The following is a 22,674-nucleotide window of genomic DNA, read 5'->3' as shown; positions in this document are numbered from 1 at the left end:
AAAGAGCCGTTAGAGCACTTAAAGTGAGCATTAAAAGCAACTAAAATGGGTTAAAAACTAGCCGTTGCGGACAATTCCCGTCGCAGGGATCGACTCATGAGTCGACTCATGCTTCAGGGGTCGACTCATGAGTCGACCTCTGTTGCAACAGCCAGAAATGTGAGTTTCTAGATTTTTTGGCCCAAACCAGCAGAGGTCGACTCATGAGTCGACTCATGTCTTGTGGGTCGACTCATGAGTCGACTCATAGGTCGTGTCAAGCCAAAAAAATAGCGTGCCAACAGAAATTTTAGCGTGCCAAGCAGCTCATTGCGCCATGAGTTGACTCATGAGTCGACTCATGCACTTCAAACATTCATAACTTCAAAAATATAAGTCCAAAAATAATGGAATTTTCACCAATAGATCACAAATCATTTGTTCTACCAAATGATACAATCAAATCAGGATTTTGGTAAAATTACATTTTTGCCCCTGAAGAGCATAAAGACTTTTTCAAATAAAAAATGTTTGTATCCCTTCAATCTGCTTTGTAATCATCAAAATCAATCTAGGAGCAACAACAAAGATGTCCGACCTCTACAGATCATCCACATAAAGATTGATGCAGATCAAGCTCCTTAGAAGTGCTAGCTCATAAGAATCTTTGAAGATTGTTCACTACAACAAAATAGGTTATTAGCGACGAAATTTTTCGCCATTAATAATCGATTTTTGCTGCTAATACATATTAGCGATAAAATTTTGATCGCTAATAATTCATCGTAAATAATTCCATCATTGATAATATTTTATGATGAAAAAAATTTTCGTCACTAATAAATAATATTTGCAATAAATTTTTTTCATCGTTAAAAAAAATAGGATGAAAAACTTAATCTAAAAAAAGATATTTATGATGAAAAAATCATCGATGATAAATAAAAAATTAATAATAATAAAATTATTTTTATTGCTATTAATTTAAAAAGTTTTAGCGATGAAAAATTTACATCATAAAAAAAAATTTACAACAAAAATAAGTCATCATTATTAATTTAATAAAAAATAAATAAAATTAAATAATATTAGTGATAAAATTTTTTGTCACAAATAAGCTATTTTTTGATGAAAATTTACGTTGCTAATAATTATTTATGATAAAAAAAATTTATCACTGTTAATTATATATTTATTGATAAATTAAATTATATTAGTAAAATATTTTTGATGATGAATATTTTATCAAAAATAATTCTGTCACTAATAATTTAGTCATATTTTTTTAAAAAAATTTATGAATATATATTTTAAATTTATATGTATAATATTTTTTATAAATTAAAAAAATTAAAATAAAAAATTTATATAATAAATTAATAAATAAATTTTATTATTTTATTATATTAAATTAAAATTATAAGATATTTGAAATTAAAAAAATACATCAATAAGTCGTTAAATATCGATATCTGAAGAACGAGCTGGAGATGGAGAGCGCTCGACGGAGCTCAGATCGACCTGTTGCTACCTTATCAGTTGTATCATCTGCTCCATCTGCATCATCCGCTCTATCATCTGGATTTGAAAGTACTGATAGTCATCGATGCATCTGCTCCACCATTATTGTTTCATCTGATTTGCGATGTTTTGGACACATCTTCTCTATACAGTTATCAGTCAAATTAATAGATAACAAATTTAATTTAAGAATAAATGATTCAATAATTAAACTCAAAAAAAAAAGTTTGGATGTCTCCAATGCTCTAGAGCGAGGTTCTAAGATGGACCTCACCCTCGCCTCACTACCGATGGAGACTGACCTGAAACAACAATAAATAAATCATTAATATGATAGCTATTCAAATTAAAAAAAATTAAATTTTATTATATAAAAAAAATAATAATACCACTCAGATCCATTTCACTCGAACCCGTCTCACTAGGACCTGCTGGTGTAGGATCTTCTGATGATGGAACTAGTGTGGTAGTAGAAATCGGTGAACGTGCCTCAGCCTTCGAGGTAGACAGCAAACACGAACATCATCGTCTGTCTCCTGATACTATACTTGTAATTCTTGATATATAAATAAATATAATATTAAATAATAATAATAATAACTATAAATAATTGAGCATGTAATAAATATAAAATAAATTTATGTAACAAATATAAAATAAACTATAAGCAGTTGAGCATGCAAAATAATATTAACACAAAATAATAACACGAAACCTAATTTCGAGGACTCGATGGTTTTTTATTTTTCTCTAAAATATTTTTAATTTAAATTTTATTTTATAATTTTTTATTTTTTTCTAAAATATTTTTTATCTAAAAATATTTTTTTCTTAAATAATTTTTTCCCTGAACGAGCTTCGGAGTCGGCCTCCCATGGCCCCTACTCCCACGATGCCGGCACCATCACACACCCCGTACCGTCCAAACTCGGCCCCCACGACCCCCACTCCCACGACACCGACGTCGGTGCTGTCACACACCCCGCACCGCTCGGACTTGGCCTCCTACGGTCTCCACTCCCACGATGCTGGCACTGTCACAGACCCAGCACCACTCGAATGAGATCTCGATCTGGATCCTAATCCGAATCGAGGTCTCAACCCGGATCCCGACCTCGATCTAATTCGGATCGTGATTCAGATTTTATTTTTATTAATCAAATAATAAAATATTTGATTAATTTTTTATTTTTTATTTTTTTATTTTTTCTCTTTTTTTTCTTTTTTTTTCCTTTTTTTTCTTTTTTTTCCCTCCTTTCTCTCTTCCCTTCCTCCCTCCCCATCGTGCAAACCCCTCCCCACCGCTGCCCCCTCCCTGGCACCATCTCCCCCGACCGCCGACCGCCCCCTCCCCAACCCCATCTCCACCGACAACAGCCTCCCCGACCCCATCTCCATCGCCATCGGTCGCCCCCACCCCGACCCTATCCCCCTAGGCCCCATCCCGCCCCCCACCCCATCCCACATGCCTACGCCCCAGACCCCCTCCCCATCGACCGATAACCTCTCCGCCGGCCGACCACCTCCCCGGCCCCGTCTCCATCACCACCGATCGCCCCCTTTCTGGCCCTATCCCCTCCTCTGGCCCCATTCCACCCCGCCCCACCCCTGTTTGGATCCCGCCCCCTCCCCAGCCCCATGCCACCACCGGTGGCCCACGGCACCCCACCCACCCCCCTCCCCCACGGACGGCTTCGCCTTCCGGTGGCCTGATCAATACAAAAAAAAAAAGGTTGAAAACCTTACCTCCGACGGATGGCGGACGGTGGGCGATGCGATCGGCGGACTCGGTCGGACGGTGAACAACGGCAGTGGAGAGGGGCTCGTCGACGGGAAGAGACGAAGGGGAGAGCACGGAGAGAGGAGAGCTCAGGGAGAGGGAGAGAGATCAGGGAAAGAAGAGAGGGGGTGGGGGAAATAAGGATTTCGTGCGGTTTCGCATGAAGAGACGTCGATTTGATGTTGATTGAAAGTAGGAGTATTAGCGACGTAATTTTTCATTGCTAATAATATTATTAACGACGGAATCTAATTTTTATCGCTAATAATTCAAAAAAAATTCTTTGATAAAAAAAAATTTGCCATAAAAAAAATTATTTGTGACGAAACATAATTTTTCGTCGCTAATAACCTTATTAGCGATGAAAAAATAATTTTTGTCGCTAATTATTCTCGTCAAAAAGAAATTCTCCCATTTTTTTGCTAAAAAATTCTTTTCCCACCAAAAAAATTTCTTCGATAAAAAAATTTTGCTACAAAAAAATTATTTACGATGAAAAAAAATTATCATCGCTAATAACATTATTAGCGATGAAAAAATAATTCTCGTCGCTAATAATTTCTACCAAAAAAAATTTACCCCCATTTTTTAAAAATTATTTGCGATAAAAATAAAATATTTCATCGTTAATTATCTTATTAGCAAAGAAAAATAATATCCATCGCTAATAATTTTTGTCAAAAAATAAAAAAATTATTTACGACAAAAAATATTCATCGTCAATAATGTTATTAGCAATAAAAACTAAATTTTTATCATCAATAATTCTACCAAAAAAATAAAAATTCTTCACTAAAAAATTTTTTCTCTTAAAAAATTTCATAAAAAAATTTGTTTATGATAAAAATTAAATTTTAGTCATTAGTAATCTTATTAGATTATTAACTAATAATCGAACATAATTTATAATTAAAAAATTTAAATAATTAGATTTATTTTTTTGATGGCAATACTATCATGAGTTGATTGAAAGATTTGAATGGACATCCGAACTCAAATTTAATCTGCAAGCAGCTAAGACCCTTGAGATCTGACGCAAAAGGAGTATAGTAGAAAGGATAATACCTACTCATAAGAGTATATCAATCTTAGGATAAATCTTGAACTAGATAGCAATAATAAGAGTTCAGCTAATTAGAGAGTATCTGCGACAAACAATCATCGCATACCAATTAAGACCATGAATGCACTCTTGTAAAATAATACTGAAGGACCCAGCAAAGATCTTCTGCATACAGTTTAGAAGTATATGACATAATTTAGTCCATCGAACAGTTGATAAAGTTTTATTCTTTATATAGTTGGAAGTTTAAGTATATGAAGTATTTACGATGTTTCTAGCATTTCGTCACAAAAAATTTATAATTTTTATATTTTTAAATTTTTTATTTTTTAAAAATATTAATGATGAAAATTTAGTTTTCATCATAAATAATCAGTAATTTTTATTTTTTTTATTTTTTTTAAATATTAATGATGAAAATTTTTCATCGTAAATAATTGAGATCCAGTATCATATTTTAATGTATAAAAATCAAGTACCATATGAATAATCTTCTTATAGATCATGTTTTAATATATAAAGATCCAGTATCATCTCCTGTCTATGTTCTTGGGCAGATACAAGGCCTTTGTATTTTGTGATCTTTGTCGGTCCATAGAACCAACAACCTATGCAAAATTGAGCAATGAGACAGATTCAGAAAAATTTAAAGACGAAAAGTATTATCTCAAATAATGATCAATTTTTAATTTTTTTTTATTATAAATAATAGACTATTTATGATGAAAAATATATTTTCATTACAAATACTAAGTTATTTATGACACAATATTTTCATTATAAATAATCTATAATTTTTATATTTTTAATTTTTTTATTTTTTAAATATTAATGATGAAAATTTTTCATCGTAAATAGTAGAATATTGACGATGAAAAATAACTTTCTGTCGCCAATACTCCAGTATTTATGACATAATATTTTATCACAAATAATGTATAATTTTTAAATTTTTAAATTTTTTTATTTTTTTCATATATTAGCGATGAAAATTTTTCATCGTAAATAATTGGTATTGACAACAGAAATTTAGTTTTCTTCACCAATACTCATTATTTAAGATGTAATATTTTTATCATAAATAATCTATAATTTTTAAATTTTTTTATTTTTTTCATGTATTACCAATGAAAATTTTTTAAATATTAATGATGAAAATATTACATCACAAATACCCGAGTATTGGCAATGAAAAATAACTTTCCATCACCAATACTTCAGTATTTACGACATAATATTTTCATCACAAATAATGTATAATTTTTAAATTTTTAAAATTTTTTATTTTCTTTCAAATATTAGCGACGAAAATTTTTCATCGCAAATACTCGAGTATTGGCAATGAAAATGAGTTTTCGTCATTAATATTCTAGTATTTACAATGTAATATTTTCATCATAAATAATCTATAATTTTTAAATTATTAAAATTTTTTATTTTTTCACATATTAGTGATGAAAAAGTTTCATCATAAATAATAGGTATTTGTGATGAAAATTTAGTTTTCATCATCAATACTTCATTATTTATGACATAATATTTTTATCACAAATAATCTATAATTTTTAAATTTTTTATTTTTTTATTTTTTTCAAATATTAGTGATAAAAATTTTTATCGTAAATAACCAGTATTTGTAATAAAAAATGAGCTTTCATCATAAATACTTATATTATTTATGATAAAATTATTTTTATCATTAATATTTAAAAATTTAAAATTAAAATAAATATTTTATTATTTACGATGATTAATATCATCGTAAATAATAGGTATTTATGATAAAAAAAATTTTATCATAAATATGAAGCTATTTGTGATGAAAATAAATTTTTATCATAAATATTTTATTATTAATGATGAATTTAATTTTTCATCATAAATAATTTTATTGGTGATGAAAATATTTTCATCGCCAATAAATTCGTCACAAAAACTCTCTTTTCTTGTTGTGATTGTTTCTTTCCTGCTTTTGATCTCTTGGATACTTCAAAAGAGAAGAAAAATTAGAGGTGGAAGAGAGGAATAAGAAAAGCTATTGAGAAGAAACAAATTTCAACTGCAAATCATATGGGGCACCCAATTATTGAACCCCCCTTTATATAACAAGGGATTAGGATTTTGGGTCAAGGGGGGTGCCAATATTCTCCATGCCAACCACCAATTTTGGCATTCGAAAATTTTCAAGAATGGGTGATGGCATGAGAAAGAAATCTGATCTTTCTTACACCCAAAAATACTTCAAAAAAAATAAGAAAAAATTCAATTTGCACTATCCTTTTTTTCAATCATAACGGATCTCTTTCTTTCTTATCTTCTTATCTCTAATTCGGATCGCATTCAAATTAAGCAGGAGATAAGGCTATGACTCATAATGCTTGCCGCCCACCCTCTCTGTGCCCTCTCTCCTCATGCCCAAAAAATCACACACCAAAACCCTTTTGGCATTGAGAAGAGGAGGTGGGTCTAGGGTGGCACAAGGGAGAGAGATAGAGTCCCAGCTGGTTAGGACTCTTCATTTTTAATTTGATTCTAAATCAAATCAAATCTAGTTTGAATCTAATGATAGTAATGAACCTAATCTAATTAAAAACCTAATCACCTCAATAAATTTTTAACCCAATTAAGAATTAACTGAGCCTAAGTCCTGATCAAATCAGGAATAAATTTCTCTTGCAGTTAGGCTTGATCAAGTCAAACCCAATCTAAGTCAAACTGAATCTAATTCAATTAAACTTGATCCAAAGCTCTTTACTTAATCAAATTGAGTCAATTAGCAATCTAATTGCTAATAAATCTTTCATTAACGGTAGAATCCCAATCCAGTGAGACTCTCCTCCAAAGTCTCAGTCTCAGTGGGACTCTTCACCAGAGTCGCAATCCAATTGGACTCTTTAGCTATCAGATCTCACCGAATCTTCTAATATATGTGACCCCATAGGTTCGAACCTAAGCCGATAGTATAGAAACAACTTTCTATACTAATCAATGTAACCATCTAGCAATGGGATCCGACATCCGGACAGGTCAAAAAATTATAAAATAATATTCTAAAATCTACTAACATATGGTTATCGTATAATTCATCTCTTTGATCCTAATGTACAAGGTGACCTAAGATTTGACTGTCAACCCTAATATAGTCAACCACATTGTATTTCAACCTTTCAAATCCATCACATAGATTATCTTGATCAAGGTTTTACTAAATTAAAATATACTGATACATAACTCTTACTTATTCAGAGAAATTAATTCCATCTTAACTCATACACCGAATTGATAAGTACTTGACTGCACCCAGTAATCTTCCATCACTAAATTAAAAATTCAGATGGTCTGGCACCAAAGTACAGTAAGTTGCTTACAAGTCACCGTGGTGATCTTAGGTTGGAGGGACATTTATACCCATACCCTTCACGAGCTACTCTTGACAATAGAGTGCTCAATAAATGGTCACGTTCGGTACAAATGTACTCCTACATTCCACCTGCATGCCATACCAGTGTCTCCACACTCCTTAGTTAAGAGGACAACCAACCCATATGACATACAATGACTTATACTTGATATAGTTATTGTCATATTAAAAGCATATCATTTGGTCACGAATATATTTTAAGGACTAAACGACAAATTCTTCTTTATTGATTAAATATAGTCCTAAAGACTTTATCACAACACAGGAGTTTAAAAAAGATGGACAAAATGTGATGAAAAAGCTCAATAATTTTTATTAATAAAAAATTATATACAATTTACAAATGTGAATACAATCATCAGACTAATGATTGACTTTGGGATACAATTCCCAACACGAGTTTTTAAGCTTGTCTAGAATAGAATGAAAAGGATGGGAACAAGCACATCCTTTTGTAGTAGTTATAGCTTGGAGTTTTTGAAGGGGTTGTTTTCCTTGATATGATAGAAAAACTAGTGAAAATAATCAAGAGTAGTATGATCTATCGGATTGCAAATCTAATAGAAAACTGCATTTTGATGAGAAATTTGTGTACTCAAAGTATCACAATTTGACGAAATTCGCTAACTATTGTTAAATGATGGGGGTCAACTGCCTTGATTGTTCTTTGGAGAATAACGATGATTTTGATTAGAACCTTCATCGGTATTGCCATGGTTTGAGGAAGAACTAGAAGGATTGCATCATGCAATAAAGGCTATAAAGGGATGTTATTGAGTTTAGGTTATAGAATAAGATTGCAACTTCAGTTCAAATGAGAGAAGATATCTAAAAAGTTCAACAAAAGTGATGCGCATATCCCTGTGAAGTGACAATGGGATTATATTTTTGCCCCATAACTCAAAGAATATGTGGGAATAAATCAAATTCTACAAATAGGATGACTGATAACTTCAAGCGCATTATCTTAGCCTTCATCCTGTCTAAGTAGTTGGTCATGCAATATTACAAAGAGTATGCTAAAGGTTCATTACCCGGGAGCTAGACCATATAACAAGAAACTTTTCAGGGTCTTGCCATGCTTCACAAGAAGGTGTTGCTCCAAGAACATGGGTGAGCATAGGTTTTGTGAGAGTACACACTAGATTCAGCTTGGGAGATGAGAAACTTATATAATCCAGGCCATATATTTTAGATCGATTATGGTAGTCATATAAGTCTCTGCATGCAAAGTGAATTTGGTTGGACAAGTGAAGGAGCCATCAATATAACCAAGCAAGTCTTGACATGTAAAATAGGAAGAAATTTGCTTCTCCAGAGCAAATAATTAGTGTGGTCAAGTTTGATGGATACCAAGGATGTAATAAATAGAAGAAGAATGTAAGATGATATTAAAGAAGAGTTTGTCCGAACAAGAGTGGTGGTGGAGCTTGAGGATGCCATTGGCTCTTATACACCATGAAAATCAACAATACTAGGTTGAGAAAAATAAGAGCTTAGTAAAAGAGAATGAAGACAATATGATATGTCAAGGCACCACTTCTGGTGGGATGAGATAGATACATTATGGAAGCTTTACAAGAGACTGGTTACACAATTATAGGCATAATTATAGTGATATGACAAAGATATGCTATAATTACAAAAACTGGTCACCTATAAAACATCATAAGAAATATATGCTGTGATTTGTTTCCTTGTATGCTATTATTTATTTCCTTCATCAATAAGAAATATGTGTAGTGATTTGTTGCCTTGTATACCATTATTTGTTTCCTTCATCACAAAGAGATATATGCTATGATTTATTTGCTTATATGACTTTATTTGTTTCCTTTAGAATAGGGGTAAATCTTAGTGAGATCAGTAGGTGTGATTGGTGATGTAGATTTGGTTGCATTAACGGGTGATATGCTACCAATAACCAATTGTACTCACCTCATTGCTTCACCTCCTATCATTGTCAGTGCCCTAGTACAAGAGTGGCAACCTGTTGGCCCTATCCCGATCTACTATTTTACCTCTACTTGTTTGGACGTTCCATGCTTATTGTAATAAATAAAGCATAATAAAAAAGTACTATAACAAGGGCCATTGAGGAAAGAAATAGGAAGATCTATGGCATGGCTTCATCATTTAATTAAAAAGTACTGCCATCCTCGGCCTCTCCTAAAATGATTTTATGGGCACTGTAGACCCAATGATCACTATGGCTAAAGAATGTGCGTAGCTATCTTGCTTTATTAAACCTCCATTCTTACTCTTAGGCACTATTTAGGATTACTGGTGGTAGTAGAATTTCTGAAGCTTTTGTAAGTAGAACTTTTAAGAAGTATAATTTTTGAAAATAAAATTTTTCTAAAAAATTATTTATCATTTAGTAACTATATTTTTAAAATATTATAAAATTTTAATATGTATTTAGTAATCAAAATAAGAAAATTCATTTGATATGATAAAACAATAAAAAATATATTGCATAATATTGTATAATGGAGTATAATACAATATAATATTATAGATTATTATATATTAAAATATTATTATATTATATATGGTATACAATATTGAGTACTATAGCATTATAATATAATACAACATGCCGTAAGATGGTATAATATTGTAATGTATTATTAATAGTACATTACTATTATAATATAATATAATATTATAATATAATTTACTATAACTATAATGTAATGTATAATATAATATAATATAATGATATTGTAATACAATGTAACCATATAATATAATATAATGAATTATAATCTCATCTAATAATTGATTATAATAATATTATCAATATTATATTATATGTTTATGTTATAATAATATATTATTATAAGATAATCATATATCAGAATATAGCATAACGTAAGATAATCTAATATATTATATTATTATATTTTTAATAATATAACATTACATTATGATTACAATAATATATTATATTACCATAATATAACTATTATTATAATAATATAATGTGATAATTGTAATGATATGTTATATTATGCTTATTATATTATAATATACGAATATGTTATATTATAATATTATATTTATAATACAATAATATAGGATTATATGATATGAAATAATATAAAATATAATTATAAGATTTGTTGATCAATATTTTGATCATTAAAAAAATTTGTTAAAATCAAAATATTTTCCCAACCTTAGTCAAAAAGTATTTTAAGGGAGCAACTTCAATCGGAGCTTTTTTCAAGCAAATCTTTTCAGCTTTTAGGCAAAGGCAAAATTATTTCTCGATTTTTTATCAAACATTACTATATCATTCAAAAATATTTTTAGAGGATCAAAAAGTACATATATCATGGCCTTAAATTCCACATCTTCATTCTGATAGAAGAGAAAGGGAGAGAGGAGGAAAATTCTTAGATGAAGTGGAAGAAAACCTCAGGGAATTGAAAAAAATATCATCCTTTGCTTTTCTTTTTCTCATTACACAATTGACCATGTCAATCTAAAATGGTTTTGGTAGATGTTTTAAATGGTGTAGCCATCAACTGGTTAGCAATTTGTTGTGATTTTTGTATTTTGATCTCACATGAGTTGTAAAGGTTGGCTGGTTACAAGATTAATAAGTTGATTAGGCATTAAAACCTTGAGAGAAGTAAATCAAGTAAAACTTGATAGGAATTAATCAAGTAAAACTTGATAGGAATAAATCAAGTAAAAAAGCTTAAAAAATTTTGCTATCAAGTACTCTAGAACTTTTTAATAAAGGTCACCAATTAATGATGTGTGTAAAATAGCTTGCTCTTTGAAATGACATGGCATTCAAGATAATGCTGGCACCACTATTTATCTTTTAGTTTTCTTTTGATTTCTTTTCATTTTATCTATCTGTTTGGATTCTTCCTCTTCCTTCGAACAAAAGAAAGTATCTTTTCGGTAGATCTCTCTTGTTCGCATTTAGTCCCCTTCATTTTGCAAGTTATTTCTATGTTGATTTTCTATATTCTATGCTTTTTGATATTTCTTTTAATATTTTTGTAACAATAGTCAGTGACATTTTACCTATATAGTAGATATTGATGATAAATGAGATAATGATAAATATTCAACCCATAATTTTTTTTCAATCCTCTTTTTTCTGAAAAAATATTATCAATCCTCTATTTTGATTTATAAAATTTATTTCCCACAACAATTGAAGCATCTATGTACTACGTCAGGCTTGACTGATCAATTAGATAGTATCGGTGCATCTTAATTTTTTCATAATTTAGATTTATATGATAAGATAGATTAGGCTCAAATCAATCAGATTTAGCTCCAAATCCAATTAAATTCCTCGTCATCTATGTATCTTTATGTAACAAATCAAAAAGTTAACAGCTATCTTTCCATCCTTTTGGATTTGAAAACTTTAAGAGAAGCCATTAATGCAGATGAGATGTGGGACATAAGCCCACGTGCATCAGAGAGGAATTAAATTTATATTTATTATAAATCACTTCTATTTATCACCATGGAGCTGATTTTATTTATTTTATTTCTATTTATTTTAGATTTATTTATATTTATTATAAAAATATTTATATTTATTCTAAAGGAATTTGTATTTATTTCATCTTCATTTGTGTTTATTGCTAGAGAGACGTAAAGTAGTATGTTACATCCATATTAATGATTTGTATTTATTCTATTATTATGAATGGGACATGTCACTTTATATCTCTTCCAAAATAAATAAAATTTATAAAGGATGAATATAAACTTTGGATAAAATAAATATAAATTTTTTAAAATAAATATATATTTTTAGAATAAATATAAATGAGTTTAAAATAGAAATAGAATAAAAATTGATGCTTTGAAATAAATATAAATTTTATATGATAAACAAAAATATTTTAAAATAAATAAAAATGTATATAAACTTCTGTCAATCTACATTAATGGCGCGTAGGCTTCCATCCCATTTGTATGGTGATATGTTTTAAATATTTTTCAAGCTTAAATGGATAGAAAAATGGTCATTAATTTTTTATTTTCTATATAAAGGTCCGTACCGATTGGAAGGGAATCTCATTAGATTTGGAGCCAAATCTGATTGACCTGAGTCTAATTAACTCTTTATATGAGTATCATATATTATTAAATTTATAATAAATTTTAAAATCTTTCACATTATTATAGTTTTAAAATAATATTTTCAAAATATGAACAGTCGTTTCTTGTTCTCCGCTATATTGCAAAAAAAGTTTCAACGGTGATTTTTTTTTTTTTCCTCCCGTAAGATACCTTTTATTAAATCCACTTGTTTGACTAATGCTTTTCAGGTAATTTTAGAAACACCTTCGCTCATGAAAAGAAAAAGAAAGAAGATTCCTAAATATCCAAAGCTCTTGCCAAACCGCCCAAAAAGGAAAAAAAAAATATTAAAGTCTTGGCAATTAGGGTTTCTTTATTCTCGTGGAACTGTATTTTTGAATTTTATCATCCTATGAGCCTATTTGCGGTGGTGAAGGAGTTGTCATATATATATATATATATATATATATATTTGTGTGTGTGACACTTAACGGCCGTTAATCGAAACGCTGACCGTTTTCCCTTGTTGGATCTTCTAGACGGCAGCGGTACCCCAAGAAGTCTTGTGCCGCTGATAAATTCATATTTCCAAGTGGACCCCACTCCACCCAATCCGGTCCGCTACGCTTCCTGTTCGGACTTCTTCCTCGCCTTCCAGCTTACATCCCTGATTCCAAGAGGGACCGATGCGCACCCGAAAGATCTTCTCCCACGTGGCGGGATACAATTGTCTAGGCCCGCTGACATCGGCGCAAGGCACAGTATTAGTGGGCCCCGTTGACGACCTGTGTGTAGTTTTAGCCGGTCCCAAGTCGCATAATAGTATAATTCCAAGGAAGCGGAAATTAAAACCAGCCACTCCGTAGGACGATTCAGAAACGTCACACCTGTACTTTAGAATGCGCGTCAGACCTTTATCATCCATCACGACTCCTAAAGCCCACTTTGCTTAATATTTGCTGGCTTTTAAGTTTTTCTTTCCACTGTCCTCTGTAGCCAACCAAATACGACCCTCGCCCGCCCTTCTTCCGTGCGCGGAATACTCCGCCTTGTCACGCGCTTTCTTCTTCTATAAATTTTTTTCCGCTCGCCCTTCTCCGGCCTCGGAAATCTCGGCGATCGAGAGAGAAAGCGCGATCATGGCGACAAAAGGAGAGGGAGGGGAGCCAGCGCTGGGGGTGCCGTACGGGTACGCGGCGCCGGCGCCGCAACAGCAGGGAGTGCCCTACGGATACGCGGCGGCGGCGCCGCAGCAGCAGGGTGTGCCGTACGGATACGCGGCGGCGCAGCCGCAGCAGGCGCAGGCGTTCTACGTGGGGCAGAACCCCTACCAGGCTGGGATGATCCCCCCGAACGCCATCTACGGAGACCCGATGGGGATCCCTCTGCAGCAGACCATGTTTCGGGATACCCCCGCCCCCTTCCAGTGCGTCTACTGCGGCTCCTCCGGCCTCACAACCGTCAAGTATGTCGCCTTTCACCTCCCCTTGGCTTTGTTTTCGGATTCGATGTTTTGGTTCTTGATTTCTATTGATTAGGCTTCATTTGATCGAAAAGTTTGAATCTTTTGTTGAATTTGTCGTTATCTTGAGGGATAGTTGAAGAATTGGTACCGCTGCTTGTGGTTGATCACCGGAAGTAAATAGAAAAATTAGGTTATTAGTTAATCAATTAATTGATTATTTACTGATGAGGTTTATTCTGGGGGAAGAATGACCGGAGTGATCGGATATGAGTTTGGGGTGTTAATTAATTAGAAAATTCTTTGGGAAAAATTGAATGGTTTGTTGGGAATTAGGTTTATGAATGGTTTGGTTGGGGGTGTTAATTGTGGGTTTGAAGGCGAAAGGTTTTGTTTTTGAAGTGAGATTGTGCTCCTGTTATCATCTATAGGTAATGGATTTGATTGTGGAGTTCTTCTTTCTTAGTGATGTTATCATGATAAACATATATTATATCGTCTGAGATAGGTGTTATAGTTTGATTTCAAATGTGTGAGAGAAATTGCTTTATCTTATTATTGTAGCATAAATTTTGGATTTTGGCTGATACCAATTGATGCTTGCTCTATAGATGGTTAAAAGAGGTTTGATTAAATGAGATTTTCTAACTTGGTAGGTATCTATCGCTAATAGGCAATTGATAAAAAAGATCCACTGGCATTGCTTTGATTGACAAGATGCATTACATCTACTGGTGATTGTTTTATATGAATTCTGTCACCATCTACCCACTAGGAAATAAAAAAAAAAAAGAAAATAAAATTGTGTTTTTTGTAAAGAGGATATCTGTCTAATGGCACTTCATTCTGGAGACTTTATAACAAATTTTCTACTTTTTGCTGCACCCACTCTGGCATCCGCACCTGCATCTGCTTCTTGACACTTCAGGTTGATTTAGTTAATGTTCTTCCTTATAGCGAAGACGTTTTGTCAATTCTGGTATCATGAACTTTGTAAATTCTATTATTACTCGGTGAAGTTCTCTTTTGTTTGTCCTCATGTTATGGACTTGCAAGCTTTGTAACCAGTCTACTGTATGGGCTTGCAAGGATTAGGTATGCTTATCAAAGACTCCTCTGCAATCCAGATCGATACTAGTTGTTGCTTCATCTTGCATGCATTGACGTATTTTGCTCGGAGAAACATAGAATCTCAAGTAATCTATAAAATATAGCAGTGCATAACTCAGCATTAAGGGATTGTGCTTTGGAATTGTAAATAAAAGGCATTAAAAATGTTTGATACTACAGGATTACCGATTATCACAGATAAGCACTGCTACCGTGACATTATAACCTCGCACAGAAAGGCGATGCAGTTTATATATAACTCTTCTAATTCTCCTTTTCGTTTGGTACTCTACAAGCTGTAGGAGTTAGCTATAGGAAAGTTGCTCCTCAACTTTGTAACATTTTTATATGTGGTTTTGTGTTACTAAAGCATTTCTAAAAGGTTATATGTGTGTAAATATTTCATCATCTGAACATAATTTTTTTCATACAACCTAAGATTAAGCAATAATAATTGGGCACTAGAGACAGAAATGTACTTGAAGTTCATGATATTACAAAAAATGCCATTGGCTTGGGGTGTGCAGCCACTAGGCAGCAAGGTATTAAAAATATTAAAAAGCATTTTAAAACTAAAAAAGGAGGGGAAATTTAATGCAAAACTTGCTATGAACTTACAATTTGTTGGGTGATGTATATAAGAAAACGAGTAATATTTAGGAGAAGTCAATAAACTACTTGATAAATAAATAATACATCATAAGATAATACCATGGTGAAAAGGCATACTATACGTTCCAACCTGTTAATCTGTCTATTCTTCTTCTTGTTGGCATTCCTATACATTTATTTTGTTATTGCTTCAATATAGTATACCTTTTAAAATACCTTAGGGGGAAAGAGTAATAATGTGATCCCCTGTTTATGTGTTTGATGCTTTAAGGTGCTGCTAACAGGACGTTCAGTAATTTAATGCCTATCCATTAATGTATCTATGTTTACTTTGCGGAAAACACCTCTAGATAAACTAATGATGTGCTTTGTTAACAAGGCATCCATTGTGGCACATTTAATCTACACCAAAACACATTGGAAATACAAATTTTTCTGAAATTTTGACATAAACATTAAATGATTAAATGATGGTTTATAAGACTTAGTGAGCCACCTATATACGCTTATGTTGATCAAGATACACATTAACAAATGAATAAATTTACTTTAATAATGATCCATTATCTGCTACTGGCTTGATTCATCCTTGTTAAGAGTAGAAAGAAATTTCTAGACTTTGATTTGATGTAGAGCAATAATTTTGTGTCATAAACATGTAATCTCTAGATTGAGCCTTCAAAGTCTTTAGGGGCTAGTTACATTTCAAAAGAGGTCAAAACAATGTCAAACAGGAGGAAAAGGAAACAGAGGGGGTTTTCACAGTAAGGTGGTTTCTGTCAAACTGGCACAAATCGATGATAAAAGATATGGGCTGATATGGACCAGAATAGACCAATACACATGTCCTGGCTGTACACTTTGATGTGTCATACCTAGCCATTGCAGTATATGTTATGTTGTATAGACTGGTGCATATTGGCATGTTAATACTTAACGTGAGACATGTTAAAACATGTTTCCATAGACTTAGATTACATGAAGGATTGGATGTTTGACAATAGGTGCAATTCCACTGGCAATCACTTCAAAGTGTTAGACAGGTGTTTGTCCCACTTATGTAGAAGCATGGGAGAACCTCAAACATTTGTGATTGGTTGGGGGGATCCATCTCGATATTAGGGTGGTTGGAGTTTCAGACACTTGTGGGTTCTTGCCCCTTCTAATTGCTTGATTATATGGCCAAGGTAGTGTCATGTGTTTACTAAGCGAATATAAATTATGGAGAAACCTCAATATCTTCACCTATACTTGCAGATTTCTACGATCTAGGACCAAACCCATTCATATCCAACTTCTGGCTGTTTGGCAACAAGGACTTGTTCCATGCATCATTTTCAGAAAAAAAAAACTCAGAAAATGAAATTAGAATATACAAAGGATCAAGAGGTGATTTTCACAGTCTTTCTTAACACAAGAATCATTTGACAGTAATGATCAGAGTCATCACACTTTATAGTAGGTGACTTGATTGAAACTTGTGTAATTTCTGGTTATATGACATTCAGCTATGTGATTAAGGGCCTATTTGGCTAAGCTTTTGGAGAGGAAGAAGCTGCTTATTTTTCAAAAAAATAATTATTTTGAAAAAATAAGATGTTTAGCCAAGCTTATTTTAAAAAATAATCTACTTTTGAGTGATAGCAGAAGCAGTTTTTCTGCTGCAGGAAGTAGAAAATTGGAGCTTCTCCTTGAAAACAGAAGCAAAAGCAGAAAATTAATTTTTTCAAGATAAAAATATCCTTACTCAAAATTATTATTTACCATAACTACCTCTATTTACTTTCACCTAACCCTCCCATTATTTACCATAAATACATGTCTTTTTTCATAATTTGACAGTCAAAAGTACTTTTTTTGAAAGATTTGCCAAACACAAACTGCTTCTCAAATATTGATAAAAGTCCTTATCAAATGATTTTGCCAAACACAAACTGCTTCTCTCTCGCAGCACTTTTTCTGAAACTCCATTTGAAAAGAAGTGATTTCAAAATAAGCTGATTTTCATAGCTTGGCCAAACAGGCCCTAAGTCACTGAAAAGTTATAATATAGGTGAGGTGCAAGGCAGTCTGTGTCTTTTGTGTCATTCTTGTTATGCAACATATGAAGAAAGCCTCAATTGTTCTTGTTTTTGGAGTTAAGAATGCTGCTTCTGTTATACATTTTTTCTGGACCATCAGACATGCAAGGGCTTGAAATTTTTTATGATTTTTAACTAATCTTATATAATGGGGAATTGGATGGAGTCGTTCAGGAAGACAATTAAGTTGATGGTGTCAATGTTGAAGCATGATGATGTTCTAGGTAATGGAAATCTGTGGGTTTATGAATTTTGTTGTAAATGGAAAGCTGAAAACTGGGTAGAACAGGGGAAAAAAATAGGTGGTGCTTTTGTGGTCCATATCCACCTAGGACCTTGATATTAAGGGTTTGTGGTGATTGTCACGTATTTGACAAATTTTGCTTTTTTTTTTTTTCTGTGACTAGTAATAGGGTTTTACCTTTATTTTGGACATATCTCACAAATTAACAAAGGGAATAATAATCATGATGGATCTGCCACTTGACATTTTTCTTTTTCTATAGCACATTAAGCCGAGCAACTTAGCCAGATATATTTCGGAATAGGACATTAAAATTTTTTCCCTTTTCTTGAGATACCTAAAAATTGCTAACCACTTTTAGCTTGGTTGTTGTGTGAGCTCTTTCAAGTGCAACTAATTGAGCCTTGCATTGAATGAAATAATGATAGGAGTAATGGAGACGGTTGTGGAAAATTTGGCAGTGAACAATGACATTGATGTTTGCGAATGCTTCACAATGCTTTTGGTTTAGCAACTGGGGTGGGAGTTGAGGGCACTTAGGATCTTATGCATGGATTGTACTATTTCTAAAATAATCGCATCTTTGGGAGTTTCATTGATTTTCTCTCTACATCATGGTCTGTTTTTTCTGTTTCATTAATGAAGCTATTATCCTACCTTCTTGTTTTTGGTCCACGATTTAATGGGTTCTTGTGTCTTAATTGTTATAGTCTAATTTCATATTCGAACTTGTGGTATTTGAGTCATGCTTGAGACTATTTATGTCACTAAAAAGACACTCACCTTTGGATCAATCTGAATTTTTCGCTTTTAGTTGGTGCTTTATATATGAAGCTGTCTTCTCTCTTTCCCTAGTACCAGGTTTAATGGCAGGCCTTTCTTGCTCTAAGCTGTAGACAATAACATTGGTTGGAAGAATTAGCAGCAAAAAAATATATACCAAACTTTGGTGCATCTTAATTTGATCAATATTGGCATTAAAGATGGAATCACACTTGCAGGTTGAGGTTATGACTGGTCAAGGAGAAGTAATACCTACAAACATAACTGGCAGTGGATTGATGCTACTGCAGAGGCTGTTTTCTATTGTATTTTATTATTTTTGATGATCAGTTGGAGCCAAGATTTGTCGAACTGGTATTTGAGAGGGTAGCAGCCAGTGACTTGTTTGGCATGGTAGCAACCTATGGTAAGCCAAAAGGGAGGGGGAGAGGAACAGAAGGAGGGGGGGGGGATATAGAGAGAGTGCTTACCTAAATGTGAGTAGTTCCCTTTTTTTTTTTTTTTTTTTTTTTTTGAGGGGTGGGACAGGGATCAAGTCATGAGGGAGGAGGGCATGAAATCAAGTTATGAGGATGGGGGGCATGGAATCGAGTTGCGAGGGGGGAGAAGAGCATGGAATCGAGTTGCAAGGAGAGGGAGGGGTCAAACCATTTTAATAGCCAGAATCGTGCTGGTCCCTGACCAGTCTGATTTGGTACATCTTGAGCTAGCTAGTTCAGCATGGTTGGGCAGACCTTGGTTGGAGCCTATGCTAGTGATATCTTATTGGAGATCATGATTATAATAATGTTAATGATGTAATGCTCCCTTTAAGAAAGCTAATGGTATTGATAAATAGTATTAATAGTTCTCAGCATTTTTTCATTCCTTCCCAGGTATTTGCTAAAAGTCATTTGAAATTATTCATTTAAGCTTTTACACACTACATAGTAATTTACATGTTTTGTAGATTAGTTCTACAACATACTACTTGGACTTTAACTATGCCTGTACCCATAACACCATTCCATGTCCGTCTCCATATTATAGGATTTTGATAAATATTTGAAGTTTTTTGCTAAACAAGATTGAGTATTCACATTTATTAAGAATTACTTAATTATTTAGGAGAATTTGGATTTTATTATGTTAAAACTTATCTGCATATTCTTAGGGTGGCAAATGGCACTACAAGTGATCTGATGGAAAACAAGCCATTATGGTGCTATATTTGATTTTACTCAAGTTTGGGCTGGTTGAGCAGTCTTTGCTTTTCTTTTATTCCCTCACTTGCCTATCTGTTAGATAAGTCATTCTCGCTTAAGTGAAAAATCTTAGTGCGAGGACACTTAAGCCTTAGATGTTTTTTTCCCTAAATGTTCGTTGCTTTCTTTTTTCCCCTCACTCTGTATTCAAGTACTAGTCTTTGATTCTGGGTGGTGACTGAAGACTTCTATTGATGTTCTAATAACTTAGATGGATGGATGTCATATGGTCAAACATTATATTGTTTAGATTATTTAACGGCACAAAAGTGCATTTCATTCATCAATGGCATCTCCTTGATTCTAATGCGCCAGCAAGGTAGAGTTATTCTGAATGAAATTTAGTTTCATGACATTCGTTTACCATGGTACAGATCAAAACCAAGTCTGGCAGCTGTTGTGGCTTGCATGATGCCATTTATGCTGGGAGTTTGCTTCCTTTGCCCCTCCATGGACTGCCTTTGGCACAAGTATCATTACTGCCCTAGCTGTGGACAAAAGGTTAAAAAATTTCTCATATTTTCACCATTCTTTCCTCTGTATTGGCTCTTGCCATTATCTATATTGCGACTTACAATCTTGAAGTGTCACAGGTTGCTGAGTACGAGAAATCAGACCCATGTCTTGTTGTGGATGCACCCCGCTGGAGAGAGAAGAGTTTTGCTGTGCCTGCATAGTCTGAATTCCTGAAGCATTTCTTTCTTGCCTGAAGTTTGGAACTTTCCTGTATGGAGCTGTAAATTAGCTATTAGACAATAACAAAGGTTCTACATGTGTCACGTGAAAGGTTATACTTGTGTTATGGTGGTTTTTGATGACATTTTGTGATCATTCATGGAATAATTTGGTGGATTGGTCCAGGACTTCATTTATAACTGTTGTTTGATTTAGTTATTTATTGCTACCAGTTCTGATTGTGGGTATTGTAATCCAGGAGTTGTCCTTAGGGGGCATCCAGTAAAGAAACACTCGGTAGAAATTGTTTTAAGCTGACTAGGTTGTAGTTAAGGATGCCATCTGAGAAATGTAGAAATCATCTGGCTGTTTGACTGAGTCATTTAGGTTCCTAGATGCTTTATATCGCAGGTATTATTAACGCAAATGGAGACAGACATGCACCTTTATGTGTTGCAGATGTACCTTTTCGTTTCTTGTGGAACCTTTCCATTGCTGAAGATGCAGGATGGGTGAGTCTCCCCTGTGAAAATTTCCTGTTTTCATCTGCTTGCCAATTCCTGTCCAATAGTCCAAGAATCTCTGTACATTCCCTCTCAATTGTTCCATGCACAAAATCAACGCATCACATGTATTTAACTAGTACCCATTGCTAGTGAGCTGTGAAAGTAGCAAACTGGAGGCTGGCAATCTTACACAAAGATTTAATTACAAGAGTCTGTGAAATTGGACTAATTCCTGCACTACATCTAGCTCTGTTTGGTCAACAGAACAGTGAATTTTCCATGTTTCTAATCAAGATTCAGCTTTGGTGAAGCCTCCACACCATCACTTGCACATGAGTGATACCCCATCTCTTAGTTCATCTCGTCCTTTTTCTTAAGGGGGGCAATTGAGTCGGACAACATGTGTTGGATTGGATGCATGGTAGATCAAAAATCTGTCGGCCCAAATTTGATATATTTATTAAATAGGTCAAAAATATAGATTCGGATATGACCATTTTATGAAACAAGTAATCTAACTTAGTCTATGATGGATTGAAACAAGTGAAATGCATGTCTGCTCCATGATCTGATGTTGTCAAATGCTTTTGGATGTATCTATATTCGGGCTTCATAAGGTAGCTGGTGTCAACACAAAAAAAAAAAAAAAAAAAGTTAAACCGGATAAATGGTTAAGCATTGCCACCCTTATGTTTTCTTTTATAAACCCCATTCATTCCTGCTTCATCAAACAGCTCCAACACAATCTCCTAACCCTGATCTATGCAATGCTTTATGCTTAAATTGTTGCAAAACATGCCAGGCCAAAAAAGGGCAAGAGTTCATAAAGATGTTTTACCAAAAGACCAAGGAGTATCTTAATTTAAATTCACCCATTTCATATGGCTGTTACATTTGCAATACTTTAGAGCAAGATGATATCAACTGCAGAATACTAAAAACCTGCTTAGTCTACACGAACAAACAATTTAAGGGCAAATCACTATGGGTTTAAACAAGCCTTTACCTGATTCTAGAGATATTAATGTTAAAAATTGCAAGGGCATGGTTTATAGAGAACTTATGAGTTCAGTTCTTAATACGTGTGGAGCTTCTTGGAATAAATGTTTATGACCAAGCGCAG

The 22,674-nt window shown here is 33.2% G+C and overlaps 1 protein-coding gene across 1 annotated transcript; it reads left to right on the top strand.

The window, feature by feature from the left end:
• Positions 1-13,909: 13,909 nt before the first annotated feature.
• LOC105035461 (GSH-induced LITAF domain protein) lies at positions 13,910-21,245 on the top strand. The gene is made up of 3 exons (XM_010911027.4): positions 13,910-14,299; positions 20,745-20,871; positions 20,964-21,245. The coding sequence occupies exons 1-3, from the start codon at positions 13,974-13,976 to the stop codon at positions 21,045-21,047; spliced, it is 537 nt and encodes a 178-aa protein (XP_010909329.1). The 5' UTR covers positions 13,910-13,973; the 3' UTR covers positions 21,048-21,245.
• The last annotated feature ends 1,429 nt before the right edge of the window (positions 21,246-22,674 follow it).

The sequence above is a fragment of the Elaeis guineensis genome, chromosome 1, assembly GCF_000442705.2.
Source record: "Elaeis guineensis isolate ETL-2024a chromosome 1, EG11, whole genome shotgun sequence".
NCBI lineage: Eukaryota > Viridiplantae > Streptophyta > Magnoliopsida > Arecales > Arecaceae > Elaeis > Elaeis guineensis.
This window is presented reverse-complemented; position numbering and strand designations above follow the sequence as displayed.

What these genes read in the sequence shown, in the direction of transcription:
- LOC105035461 (XM_010911027.4), top strand. Translation starts at nt 13,974, where the DNA reads ATGGCGACAAAAGGAGAGGGAGGGGAGCCAGCGCTGGGGGTGCCGTAC. An exon ending in TCCGGCCTCACAACCGTCAA is followed by an intron (nt 14,300 to 20,744) that starts GTATGTCGCCTT and finishes ACCATGGTACAG; the next exon opens with ATCAAAACCAAGTCTGGCAG. An exon ending in GCCCTAGCTGTGGACAAAAG is followed by an intron (nt 20,872 to 20,963) that starts GTTAAAAAATTT and finishes GAAGTGTCACAG; the next exon opens with GTTGCTGAGTACGAGAAATC.